This window comes from Dermacentor variabilis, unplaced genomic scaffold, assembly GCF_050947875.1.
Source record: "Dermacentor variabilis isolate Ectoservices unplaced genomic scaffold, ASM5094787v1 scaffold_12, whole genome shotgun sequence".
Lineage (NCBI taxonomy): Eukaryota > Metazoa > Arthropoda > Arachnida > Ixodida > Ixodidae > Dermacentor > Dermacentor variabilis.
Genome location: NW_027460280.1, coordinates 44,589,794 through 44,603,824, shown reverse-complemented (window position 1 = coordinate 44,603,824; position 14,031 = coordinate 44,589,794). Strand labels below are relative to the sequence as shown.

The 14,031-nt window shown below is 42.3% G+C and overlaps 1 protein-coding gene across 2 annotated transcripts in view; it reads left to right on the top strand.

The window, feature by feature from the left end:
• Positions 1–12,710, top strand: part of Rcd5 (microspherule protein Rcd5) — a 46,663-nt gene extending 33,953 nt beyond the window's left edge. For both annotated transcript variants that reach the window (XM_075676752.1, XM_075676751.1), the window contains exons 12-15: positions 2,026–2,118; positions 4,505–4,587; positions 4,702–4,917; positions 12,483–12,710. In XM_075676752.1, coding sequence (XP_075532867.1) covers positions 2,026–2,118; positions 4,505–4,587; positions 4,702–4,917; positions 12,483–12,563 — 473 coding nt within the window. In that variant the 3' untranslated portion in view covers positions 12,564–12,710. The remainder of the gene's footprint in view (positions 1–2,025; positions 2,119–4,504; positions 4,588–4,701; positions 4,918–12,482) is intronic.
• Positions 12,711–14,031: the final 1,321 nt, after the last annotated feature.

Here is a 14,031-nt window from a genome sequence, read left to right as displayed (position 1 = left end):
TGGTTCAGTCATTCTGCGCTGCTCTTTTTCAGGCAGGTCAATAGAGAGGTGAAGATAGAGGTAAAATAGTAAAACGTTATCTGTGAGCAACACGGAAAACATGTAACAACGGGCAATGAAATGCATAAACGGCTTGGGAAGTGTCTCGGATAAGTTTTTAGAAAGGTACAGTGTGAGTCGCATGTGGTGGTGCCGAAGAAGGTTACAGTATCTATTACATGTGGGGGATGGGGAGCAGGCAGTGAAGTAGCTCCTCCATAATGGCGCACCTGCCGATTATAGAAGTGCTCCGTCACTTAAGGATTAGCCTGCCTTGGCACCGTTTACAGGTGATTTACTGTCTGCACCAGGCGGGTTTTGGCAAAGGCAGCCACAATGCGCACTCGCGGTGTCTTGCATGCTGTTGACAAGCGAATAATGGAGGTGTAAGTGCGATTCCTGCAGAGATTGTAGGCTGCAAACTCAGTACGCGTTAGCACTTTAGAGGGTGGCATCCCCCCACTCCTACACCCCAACTAGACACAAATAAAATCTGACAATACATTTTTGTTGAGAACAAGCTGCCAGAGTGAAGTTCTGAAGTAGCAAAAGAAATTAGGACTAGATTTGTGTGCAATGCAAACTGACCAGTAAGGCTACTCCTGAGGTACTCAACAAAAAAGTACTCAGTAAAGGTACTCAACATAGACCAATTTGGCCTGTTATATTTTGGAAATAAAGCAAATGAGGAAACATATTATGGCACCCACATTTTGCTCGACATAATCGTGCTTCCATTTAAAAAATTTTCAGAAATTGGTACGTTTTTTATTTTTTTGAAATTAGTTTTTTTTACTTGTCTATTTACCGGTTTCATGTAGGAAGATAATATTTGGCATTAATGTTGCAAAGAGAATGTTCTATGTTTGATACCTTTTTCAGGTTTCTGTGTGAAATAGAAAACGTGCCAAGATGCATCTGTTGCAAAATTTTTCTGATTTGGGCTATGTTTAGAATTTTTTTTGCATCTTTTTCATTTGTGGACAACATTAAGATAAGCATGGAACTAATTTACTGTGGAGCGTTTTAAAATGAGCGGAGAAGTTTTTCAACACAATGTTTTTAGTTTGCATTTAATCCAGCCGTGGAATTGCAAAATATTTTTTGATTTCATGTTTATTGCTTAGTAAGCATAGGAAGACGCTTGCGCTGCTATCTCCAAATATTTTTTGGCTTTCTGGAAACCCTTTTCGGAAATTAAACTATAAATAAAATAAATAAAATATTCCTATAAGACATAAACCAGACAAAACAAAAATATCAAGCGAATATGTGTGTTTGATCTCTCGTGGAATCGCCTCATGGAGAGTGCATTTGCAGAAAGAAGAAAAAAATACTAAGAAATCGTATTTCAGTTGAAACTGAATTAGCAGCCTGTAGTAATTAATTAGTAATTGGTTTGCTGCATATGAAAAACTCTTCCAGTGTATCGAAAACACTGCTATAGGCTATACATGAAGTTTCCTGTGCTTAAATGCTAATTTTATGTCCCAAAATCAGTGTAGCATACATGTTATGTCAGGCATTACAGGGTTAAATGTTTGGAGTCTGGATTGGACCCAAAATGCTGTTTGAGTTATCTGTTAGTTCAAACTATCGGAACTAGAATCACTTGGATTTCACTGTGTCTGGTAAAAAATAGAAAATTGAACACAGTGCTCACTCTTTTGCACCTTCTGAAATCTGATCTGATGGCAGGAGTAATGGAAAAAGGAAGAGCTATAACAAAAATTGTGATCACTTGTCTGAGCTGCTGGAGATTTAGTGTGTTGTGCTGTGTGTTTGCATGCGTGTGTGTGTGTACATATGTATGTAAAATAAGTTGTCCAAATTTAGAATTTGCAGCTCCAAAAATGTAATTTTTTTCTTTGTTAACCTGCTCCAAATGCAAACTATGCTGCTCCAAAACCAGGATTTTTTTGCTCCATAAATTGCTGCAAAAGCTGTTCCTGCTGTCCCACCCCTGTTCACTGTATTTACTTGCAGAACACCATCTGTTAGAGCGCAATTCCTTGCAAGAGATTCGCCAGCTGGAAAATGAACTACCGAAGTGGCACGTGCTTGTGGACAGTGTCACTGGTATGTTATACACATTTTGCATCTGACATCAATTGTGTACCCTCTCCATAAAATGCTGCTATATTGTGCTAATCAACAATTTACTGTAGCCCATATTTGAGTTAATGAGAGGCAAGTAATATGTTATACACATAATCATCATCATAAAATTCCAATGCAGCATTCTTATTTTAAGGTTATGCTCATAAATTGCTGGAAGTACAGTAATACCACTTGCCAATAAAAAAATTGGGCATGCTTGAAACTGGCTCTCTAGCCAGATAGGGTCGAAGAAGATATGGTTAAGGGTGAAAAGATTAAGTTTTTAAGGTTCGTGACTACAGTGTACAATTTGTGGTTACTTGTATATTTTCATTTGTCAAATTTTTGAATAGGCAGACTAGCTTGGTTATCCGTTTGGCAGACCTGTAAGTATGTGGCTTACAGGAAAGGTCATTGTATTTAGGCAGCAGGTGCACCATGCAGTGAGCCAGCTTCTATAGAGAGACATAAAAACTTATTATGACAGAATAACACATAATTCTTACCGCAGGCTTATTGCATTCTTCTTTCTGAGCGCATTGCTTGGTGCTCTGCTAATTGGAGGGGGTCCTTTCTTGTGATAGAGCCACGAGTATTCCTTAAATTGGGAGCCCCACAAATAGGCTCAATTTTGGTAGTGACATCAATGTGTCAATTGATGGCCTTACTAATACAGCCACCTACTTACTTTCGGATTTACTAGATTATTCAAACATGCCAGGGGCACCACTTCCTACTTCATGAAGCCATTGTATAACAGAGACTGAAATTTTGAATACCGCCTGGTGCATCACTCAATTTTTGAGATGGATCCGCGAGTTCCATGTCGCAAAGATGACGACTGTGAAGATTTGCTGCCTTTCAAGAAGGCTGTTGCTTATGGTATTCCGTCCCTTGCTTTCGTTGTTGAGGCAATTCATCAGCATTCCGAGTGCCATATGGCCACTGTCTTTTGTTGCACCAAAGGGCAATTTTGTCACTGACTCCTGATGAAACGACACTGGTTAGGCCTGGTGGGCAAGATTGGTGTGCAGCAATGTGTTCTTACCCATGGCTGCTTCAGAGATCAGGCATGAAATCATGAGCTTGGCTATCGACTGTGCTTCAAGCAGAGTTTCATTCTATGGGCCATCATTTAACAACTACATACTACAAATGCCTACGCAGTTTTTGTCTGCTTACTCGACAAAACAGTGCAAGCTTGTGTGTGGGCATGAAGCTCCAAACTAAATTTGTGCAACACTACCTAAAGTGACAGCGTCGTGGAATCAAGGTTGCACACTCGCTCCTTAATTGGTGACGATGCACATTGGGCTGTGTAACGGGCGAATGCAAAAGGTACCCGCAGCCTCAATCGCCACGAAATTGTAAGTCAATATTATTTCAATAAATCACAACATAAAAAACACCTTCAGTGAATTTTCTGTGGTGCTGGCATTGTAAATTACTATTCTACTGTCCAAATTCGTTTTTCAGACTGCCTGGTTATGCCCATTTCACATGCTGCGACTTTGCACTGTATTTTTCAATGCTGTGATTTTGCTAATGTGAACTTAGAATTGCCATTTTACATGCACCGATCGCAGCAGCTACTATTTTCAACTTTGCAGGCACCAAATCAGTCCACCTTGATAATATTTAAAGTAAAGCAAACTAGAAACGTCTTGTAGAACGAGTTTTGTGTTTGAACTTGTTACTCTGTCAAAGAAAAACATAAGTAGGCATGCCAGGGTAATATTACGTCCACATTGTTATTGGTTCCCCGCCCATGCTGCGTATGCAATTTCACAGAATTCAGCGCCTCTGACCATCAAAAAATTGCGTGCATGAAGGGGTCAATGGTACATTTGCCATACCTGCGAATTCACAGATGTGAATTCGTAAGCGACATCACACAGTGTGAAATAGGCTTTATTTGGACTTTCATGACCCTGCCACGTCCAAAAATCATTAAGTGCTTCTGTATCTGGAATGCAGATACATTTCTGGCCCTCTATTACTTCTTTTCTTCTTTTCCCCTTTTTTCTTTTGTCTGATTATAATTTACATTCCTGTTCCATATTTTTGTGAGGTGATGTGTAGCAAAAATGTCACTGTTTATTTGGAATGCAATAATAGTATCGCTCTGTGTGATAAAATTTACTCTGCTGTGAATGGGGACTGCAGCATGCCTGCCTGATTTCAGACTACAACGTGAATTACCGCCTTGCTGATATGGATTTGCTGCTTTATTTTTGTATGTCTTCTAGTATAGTTGTGCCAAAATGGTGCCTCTTTTCTCACTCACAAATTGTATTGAAATGCCATTTTTTGGGTGGTTTAGGCCTTGTGCCGTTATGCCACTTCTTTTTTTTTTTTTTTGCAGGTGTATCCCCACCTGACTTTGACAATCAGACTCTTGCTGTACTTCGTGGTCGCCTTGTGAGGTACCTTATGCGATCTAAAGAAGTAAGTACTGAATGTGCAGCCACACAAGCCTACCTTGTAGATTTTCTGAAGCGCTCCAGAGTTAGGGAAAGTGGGCTTAAGCTGCTGCACTGCTAAATGGTGTTATAATTTCAGATAACAATTGGGCGTATGACAAAAGACAATCCCATCGACATTGACCTGTCTTTGGAGGGTCCTTCATGGAAAATATCACGTCGTCAGGGTGTGATCAAGCTTCGCAACACTGGGGAATTTATCATTGCCAATGAAGGAAAGAGGCCAATCTACATTGATGGCAAGCCAGTTCTAGCTGGGAACAAGCACAAGCTGAACAACAACGCTGTTGTGGAGGTAATGAATGCCTTTAATTGTTTTTTGTTGTTGTTGTTTCTTGTCTTTTGTATTACTCTCTGCCCTTTGCTTTATTTCACACCGTAGTTTACTTCATAATATCACAAGTTCTCTTGCCTTTCATGTAGCTTGAACGTGCATTACAATGTATGAAAATATGGTGCAGAAAAACTTGGTAGGAACATTTAAATGGAATGGTAAAGGCTCATTCAAAAGCCACAGCTTGACTTTTAGGGGACATGGTAGGTTGGAGTGGTGGGGTGGAACTTTAGATTAATTTGGGGTCTGGGATTTCTCAAGGTGCACACAAAAGTCGGTGCACTAGATTTGCATTCTGCCACCATCAGAATGTCGCTGCTGCATTGGCCGTTAATTGAACTCGTGACCTTGAACTCGGATTTGAATGCCATGGCCACTAAGCCACTGTGCTGGGCGGCTGAATGGCTCATGTGAAACTAGTTTGACTTCATATGACAAGCTTAAAGCATTACTGCCATTGGCATACCTGCCAAATCTCTCGAATTTTTCATAAAGTTTATAGATTAAGGCTCGTTCTACAATTTGACTAATGTTGCGTCAAGTTTTATGAAAAATAAATTCTGTTCGCAAAACCATTTAGCTCCTAGGTCTCTGAGTTTTCTATTGGAAGTCATCTGACATTCGAAGTATGCCAAAGGTGCTTTCCCAGTTATAGAAAGAAGTTTTTGAAGCTGGCGAAATTGGCAACAGCCAGCAATGTTGCAGAAAAGTCACTCAGGTGTTAAAACAATGTGTTGCTTCTCAGTCTCTGCAGTTTGCTTGTTTACTATGGCTTGTGTGCTGGTCTAAAGGTAAATTATAATTGCATATGTATCCCACAAAAGGCCTTTGCTCAGAACAAGATTTAAAATGAAATGCATGCTTGGAACTTATTCCTTCTGCTTTTACTTTCATATCACAGTAGCTGGATAGGTAATCAAATCATTTGTTTGCTTGTTTATGGCATTCAACCTATAGAATTTAGGGTGAGGGCTGTGGCCTTCCTGGCAGGCCTGTAGCTGTAGAGGTGCTGAATTGGAAGGTTGCATTTCCTTTAGTTTTGTGTTTTGTTGAATGGTTTTCCAACTGAAGTCTTTTTTTCTTTATATCCATTTTTGCTTAGCTTTTGTAGAGCAATATTTTTCTCCTTCTGATTTGAATTGAGGTTCAGTGAGCTTTTACTCTTTCCAATACTAAATTGTTTCTTGTATACTACCTAATTATGGTTAGAGACTTCATTCTGTTAGAACAGAGGCTTCAGCATGACACTACTATACATGCCACTTTTTTGGCAGGCATTAAAGGGACACTAAAGGCAAATATCAAGTTAACATGGTCTGTCAAAATACAGTTTCAGAAGCCTCGTAAAGCTTGTTTCGTGCTAAGAAAAGACTTAGTTTAAGAGAAAATCGCATCTGAAGGGTCTGCATACCTCTAGCACAATTGAAATCGCCCGTCCCCGAGTGAGGAGTCATGATGTCGCATGCGCCATCACCACCCTTTACTGCCATCGCTGAGTAAAACAGTGCCCGACAGCTGGTGCTACAGTTTGTTGCTAAAGATGCAAAAGCGCAGCTAGAAATCGAGCCAATACAACTGACAATACGAAAGAGAAAGGGAAAGTACAGGCCAAATTATAATCACAATCTTCGACAATCATCACTATGGGCCTCATTCTCTCCTAATTGCAGTTTTTGTGTTTTATGAGCCAGCAAAATCAGCGTAGCACTACGTGATAATGAAAGTACTGAAACATGAATGTGCGGGCCAGGCAGTGTCAAGCGAAAATTAAACTTTTCGACGGCCCGCATAGTTGTCAAGGGCTATGTAAAAAAGTTATTTTTTTGGTTAATCGAATAGAAGCAGACAAGTAGCATTTTCGTCCATCTTATAATGCAATGCAATGGTCTTTTTATTATGAGTGTTTCAGTACTACAGAATTATGATGTGTTGCTATATCATCAGGATAGTACTTGAATGTTCTAGTGGAGTCTCAAATTGTCCTCTATTTACCTAAATTTCTCTATTACTAAATCTCTGTTCTTGATAATATTGATGCCTTAGACATTCTCGCGCATTAATCTATCACTTCAGTAGATTGACTTAATATTTACCTTTAGCACCCCTTTAACTGGTGTGATAGTTAAATGGCATGTGTTCACGTATGACAGAGGCATATTGAAATGTCTTTCTGGGAAGGGAACGCACTGACACATCAGGTTGTCCACATTATGCACTGCCTTAAAAAATGTTCTGCCTCCATGTCTGTGGAGCATGAAAAGGGTAGTACTATAGTGCTTCAAGTTTTGTTCCTCTGGTAGCTAAGTGGTGATACCACAATTACCCAAGTGCTGCTACAGCCTTTAGTCATGATGCTTCGATTCTCTCTATGCACTCCTTTCCCCTTACTACTGGAGATTTACCAGCATAGCCAGTCATGAAATCTGCTAGTCATGGGTTAAAAGGGAAGTTCTGTTTTTATTTAATTTTTGGAGAGAGTTCAGTTTTTCTGAGGTTTGCTTAGAATCATATAGAAATTTCGAGTTTTTTTCGCTGGGCATTGCCATTTGTGTTTACCAGTTGTGTTTACCATTAACATAATTCTTGCTTTAGTTGCACACCCATAGAGAGAAAATCTGGTCATGGCCACACTCCTATTGTGCATTCTTTGTCGAGAATGTCTGGCATTGGGATTAAACACTACAGCTAGGATGGATGTGGCCTCGCATTTGATGATGCTCTTACTTTTTTTTTCAGTCTCAGAATATAGTGATAACATTGACCCTTGATAAACATTTGTGATTTAATTAATATTATCCATTATCCAATTTATCCAGTTTAATTGAACAAATTCATTGTATGTTGCATGCATGGAAGCCTTTAGACAAGCACACCAATAATGAAAAAAGAAGGTATAAAGTGAAGGCCAGGTCACATAGATTTTCTCACTTGCAAGTGTCTTCCCGCCTGTAAATATTGCCAACAAGCATGGGCAAATGACTTGAACAGAACGCGTCACTGTGCCATCAGTTGCCTTGGTGCAAAACTTGTGTTAAGTGTGTTTCTTTTGCACTAGAGTGCCATTGTGACAAGGACTTAAAAACTGGGAGCATCACATCACAGACTTAAGGCATAGCCATAAAAAGTGAAAATGATTCAGTTGGGTAAAATTCACTGCATGCAGTGTCTGAAAGAGCTTTCTTTCCATTTTTACTCCAGCTTATGAGCCTGCTGGCTTTAATGGTGCCAAGAAAACTTCTTTCTTTCATTGCTACTGGTATCAACTGGGAAGTCATCTGTTGCCGCCAGTGGTCACTGAGTCATCATTCCAGATGGGTGTTTCTAGTTGTGTACTAGGCTGATTGGCGAGATTTAACAACCCAAAGAAACACTAGGGCTGTGAGAGAGACACTGTACTGGTGGGTTCAGGATTTATTTAGATTGCCTTGGATTCTAACATCCACCCAAGGCTTGGGAAACTAGTGCTTTTGCAATCTACCCTCAACAGTGCGCAGCTGACCCAGGCAGGAATTAAATCTGCAACGTCATGCTCAGCAGCAGGACACTATAGCCACTGTACAGTGAAAGCTCGTTAATTTGACTTCCGTTAATTCAGAAAATCGGATAATTCGACCTTCGCGCCTGGTCCCTACAATTATATATTGGGGTCTATGGGAATAAACTCTTGTTAATTCCGATGGATTCCAGCCCACCTCGGATAATTCGGACGATTTTGGGCAGCCACTGAGGCTCGAAAATGAAAATAGGGCAAACGCAGCACAAAAGTGATACCCAAACACAGCATCGCCATTGACATCAAGTAGTAAACTTGGCCAATCCAATCCATTTGGCTCGACTTGTGGCTGGATTGGCGCTTTTCCTTGTTTTTGCACGTGTTGGCATTATCGACGGGGCCATTTTGTCGCTTTGTTGCTGTCGGTGTGCTACATCCTTGCACGCTGTTTTGCCGAGGACTGCTGGATTTAGTGCTGCTCAGTTATTGAACTCTATTGGTGCTTTTCTGTTGTGCGCCCGTGTCACTGCATTCTCCGAAGATGGCATCGCCGGCGAAGCGGCCGAAATACGAGGCCAAGGACTTGGCTACCAAGGTGGAAATGTTGCGGGCCCTGAAGAACGGGCTCTCTCGACAAGAAGCCATGAAGAAGTACGATGTGAAAAGAATTACCTTGAGCAGGTATGTGAAAAATGAAGAACACATTCTTCAGGTGTTCGAAAGCGAGAAGTTCCAAGCATCATGAAAGCATCTGCAAACAGCAGCTTATCCGGAGTTGGAAGAGGCTTTGCTTCAGTGGGTGGTCGACTCACGTAATGCAAACCTGCCATTGAGTGGACCCTTCACCATGGTGCAAGCCGAGAGGTTTGCACTGATTATGCATATCGATGCCTTCAAAGCATCGGAAGGGTGGTGTACGCACTTCAGAGAGCGACATGGCCTCGTTTTTAAGACTGTGTGCAGCGAAAGAGCTGCTGTCAACGAAGACGTTGCCAACAATTGGAAGAATGCTAAGCTGCTCGAACACATCGCCGCCTACAATCCAAATGATAAATTTAATGCTGATGAAACAGCACTTTAAGGCTTTGCCAGACAAGACTGTGACCATGAAAGGAGATCCGTGCATCGGTGGCGAAAGATGCAAGGAACACGCCACCATTCTTTTAGCCACCAACATGACAGGAACAGAGCGCTTGCAGCTTGTCGTCATTGGAAAGGCACAAAAGCCACGGTGCTTTAAGAACATGCCTGCTCTTCCGGTGGAATACCGAGCGAATAGAAAGGCCTGGATGATGTCGGAAATTTTTCAAGGCTGGATGCAGAAGTTAGACCGACAGTTTTCCACAAAGTGTTAATGGTGCTACCCGCCATGGTTGCTCAGTGGCTATGGTGTTGGGCTGCTGAGCACGAGGTCGCAGGATCGAATCCCGGCCACGGCGGCCGCATGTCGATGGGGGCGAAATGCGAAAACACCCGTGTGCTTAGATTTAGGTGCACGTTAAAGAACCCCAGGTGGTCAAAATTTCCGGAGTCCTCCACTACGGCGTGCCTCATAATCAGAAAGTGGTTTTGGCACGTAAAACCCCAAATATTATTATTGTTAATGGTGCTGGACATTTGTAGTGCGCATAACAGTGTCACCGGACTGGACAACGTGGAAGTTGTTTTCTTGCCGCTGAACACAACATCGGCCCTCCAACCGATGGACTAAGGCATAATTCAGTATGTCAAGACCAAATACCGCAGGCGCGTGCTGGAACATATGCTCCTGTGCCATGAAGTCAGCAAGCAGTACGACGTGAATCTTTTGAGCGTGGTCAACATTCTTGCCTACATTTGGCACAACACGCCCGCGCACATCGTCGCCAACTGTTTTAGACACAGTGGCTTCATTGTGCGTGAGCCTGGCAATGATGCAGTGGCCGAAGTGTCGCTAGATGACAATGGAGATGACTGCGAGGATTTCGGAGGAGTTCTGCCGGATGCGGTGACACTCGCTGATTACATCGGCATTGATGACGGCATTTTTCCAGCCGGCTCTCTTACCGATGAAGAAATTGTCAGGAACGTGCTGCAGGGTGAAGATTCTGAGGAGCAAGAGGAGCCGCAAGAGGAGCAGCCTCAGCCCCCTCACACTGTGAAGGAAGCCCTCGCTGTATTTGAAGAATTTTGTTGGGACTCTGCAGACAGCATGCGAGCTGCTAAGCACCTGAAAGAACTTCGAAAAATAGTATCTGCGTGAAAGCAGACGAGCATCCTCGATTACTTTGCACAGTAAAGGTATGTTGATGAAAGTCTTGCATTTATTGTTTTTGTTGTCCGCTCGATAATTCAGTCATTCGATTAATTCGGACATAATTTACTGTCCCTAGAAGTCCGAATTAACGAGCTTTTACTGTACTACCATGACAGGTGTTAGTTTATAAGATTTTGTTAAACACAAGTGGACAAAAGATTGTTGTTTTTAGTAGGGATGTTTAGGTATCATCTACTGCCCATTCATTTATATTGTGAGCACAGCATCTGCATTTCATCTTCCTTATCTGTATATACTCATCATCACCACTTGGGCCGTAATAGTAGTGGGTGGCTCGCTCGATGAAATAAAAGGAAGACCTGGGGCCTAACAGTTGTCTCGCAAGAGTTCAAGCTGTCAATGCCTTGGGCCTGGCCTTTCTACCTTTGTGGCTAAGTACATCACTTGCCCGCTTTGCCAACTGCAGAAGTGACCAACAACACCTCCTGCTGGCCTGCTACATCGATGTCCAGAGACACCTTTTGACATTGTTGGTATAGGCCTCTTCGGACATCTTCCTATGACGCCGACAAGACATCGATGGATTGTGGCTGCTGTCGACCAACTTACGCTATGCAGAGACCGCTCCTCTACACTCTGGCTCTGCGTCAGGTGTCGCCACCTTCTTTCTGGAAGCCATCATGTTACGTCATGGAGCCCCTCGCATCCTGCTTAGTGACTGAGGCAAGACGTTTCTGTCAACAGACCTCGAAGGAATACTCGGAATGTGTCACACAGTTCATAAGATGACATCAGCTGACTACCCACAAACAAATGGCTTAACAGAGCGATTTCCTTGCACATTAGCTGATATGATATCTATGTATATTGGACCAGACCACAACAACTGGGACACAGTTCTTCCATTTGTTACATTTGCACTTAACACCGCTGTTCACCAAACTACTGGCTACTCCCCTTTCTACCTCATTTCTGGCCGTTCGCCGATATTTATGCTTGACGCCTCTTTCTCTAATGTTCCTACTAGCCCCTCGCCGTCTGTGTCCAAACAATTCATCTCAAGACTTGACTAATGTTGACAACATGCTCGACTCAACACAGAGGCCGACCAACGAGATTTCAAGCAATGTTACGACAACTTTCACTGCAACATTTCCTTTCATCCCGAAGATGAGGTGCTGCTCTGGACACCCGTTCATATCCCAGGCTTGTGTGAGAAGTTCCTATCTTGTTTTCTAGGACCCAACATCATTGCAGAACAAACTTCCCCTGTGAACTACCGTGTCACTCCCATTGAAGTTCCTTCTGACCAGCGTTACTGTGGTTCTGAGATTGCTGACATTTCGAGTCTCAAACCGTTTGTTCGACATTTCTCGCCAGCCTAAGTAGGAGCCGGGCTGCCTGCTCTAGCGCGCGTGTGCATTTCATCTTCCTCATCTGTACATACTCATCATCACCACTGGCTCGCTCGCTCACTGAAATAAAAGGAAGACCTACGGCCTAACCATTGTCTCACAATACTTTCTTTTATTTTTTTATTGCTAGAGCATAGAGAAACATTGTTTTAATGCAAATTTTTGGCTGGAAGCAGTGGCGTAGCCAGGGCTTGGCATACCTAGCACATGCCCCCCCCCCCCCCCCCCCCCCCCCCCAAAAGAATTCTGGCTGCACCACTAGCTGAAAGTATACCTTTGAGATACCGATATTTGGCTGATCAGAAAATTTATATGCTTGCAGCATGCTGTGATATTGACTTAGACCTTGCTTCTTTTTCAGATGGCTAACTTGAAGTTTATATTTCTTGTCAACCAGGACCTGATTAGTGTCATTCGCTCTGAGGCACCTCAGTCATCATAATGGCCCCAGGGCAAAAGAATTGGGCTTCTATTTGCATTTTATAGGAAGAATGTAGTACATGGAAAATTTGGCATCACCCTTTCATTGTAGGAAGTGCATCATTTACATTGCTCTCTGCCTTTAATAAAAAAGTTCTTTACAAAGGTGTTTACATGGCACTATTCCATAAACTGCATTTTCTCTTGTTTTTTTTAACAGTTAAGAAACTTATGTTTAGTTTGGCTTTATATGTTTTACCTGGGAATATACACAGATTATATAAATTGAAAGGGAAAATTGTCATCCACCCGAATGTAGCACGAAGCTACAAAGGAAACCTATACGAGTTTCTCGGAAAGAAAGCTTCACAGGTGAGGAAAAAGTCTCCCTGGTCCGGGATAAGATTTTGGAATTTTACACATTCTTGCAGTTGACAAAAAATTCAACTGCAAAGGTTTCTTTCTGAAAAACTTGTATGGGTTTACATTGTAGCTTCGTGCTACATTCGGGCTTATGACAATTTTGCCCTTCATGAAGCGTCCTCCACCTTGCGGGGTTCTGCAGGAGTTATTAGCAAGATCGTATAAAGGTTCTTTTTTTATATATATATATATTAAATTATTTGCATGGAACAGGCTTCTTTATTGCAGTCAGATTTCCAGAGCTATATTGTACACGCTTAAACAATTGGGGTGCTTTTAGGAAAGACTTATTAACGCAAAAGCATTATATGGCTCATCTGCTGGCGTGGCTGGAGATGTAAAAAAAAGCCATGTGGTCACTGAGATGCACTTCTGCCACTGCTCGTGCATTCGTCATCGTCTTCGACAGCCAGCTCCGATTCCACTCATCATGCCAGCATTCCCATACTGCCCCTCCCTCTGCGAAGGCGCTGATGGCACTGACCTACTGCCAGTCAGTGCGGTGATTTCAGTGAGAGCTGTCGTGCGCTCCGATGAACGAATCTTCAGCTTCGACTTCTCAGTCAATAGCTGTGCCCAGCTCCTTTGGATGTCCACGCAAGTGCACGAATGAGAGCGAGGCACGTAAAACAATAAATCATACATACAAGGCAACATGGAGACAGTATCAATACTTTTCGTAAAACGAGTCATCATTGGGAAGACATCGCAATGCTTTCGCATTCTTCCATGTAGGGCTAAGTGCCCTTGACTTGTTTCTCTGTTTAGTCATTTATGAACATGACTTTAGTACATCAGAGATCAAAAATGAGCTTTCACTGCAGTGTTTAATAAAGTATTTATTTGACTATGCCTGGCCTCAGCCTTTGCAATCTCTGCAAGTTCAAATGCCTTGTTATACGTACACATTATCTTTTGCAAAATATATTTGCCTTGCATTTCCAGTGTCTGATAATAAATTGCACAGTGGTTTGTCAAGTGTCATCACTAATTATCGCTGCTGTTCTAGCTAGCATTTATGGCCCCAAACCCTCACGCTAGCGTGCAGGGACGAGACTTCCCAGGTG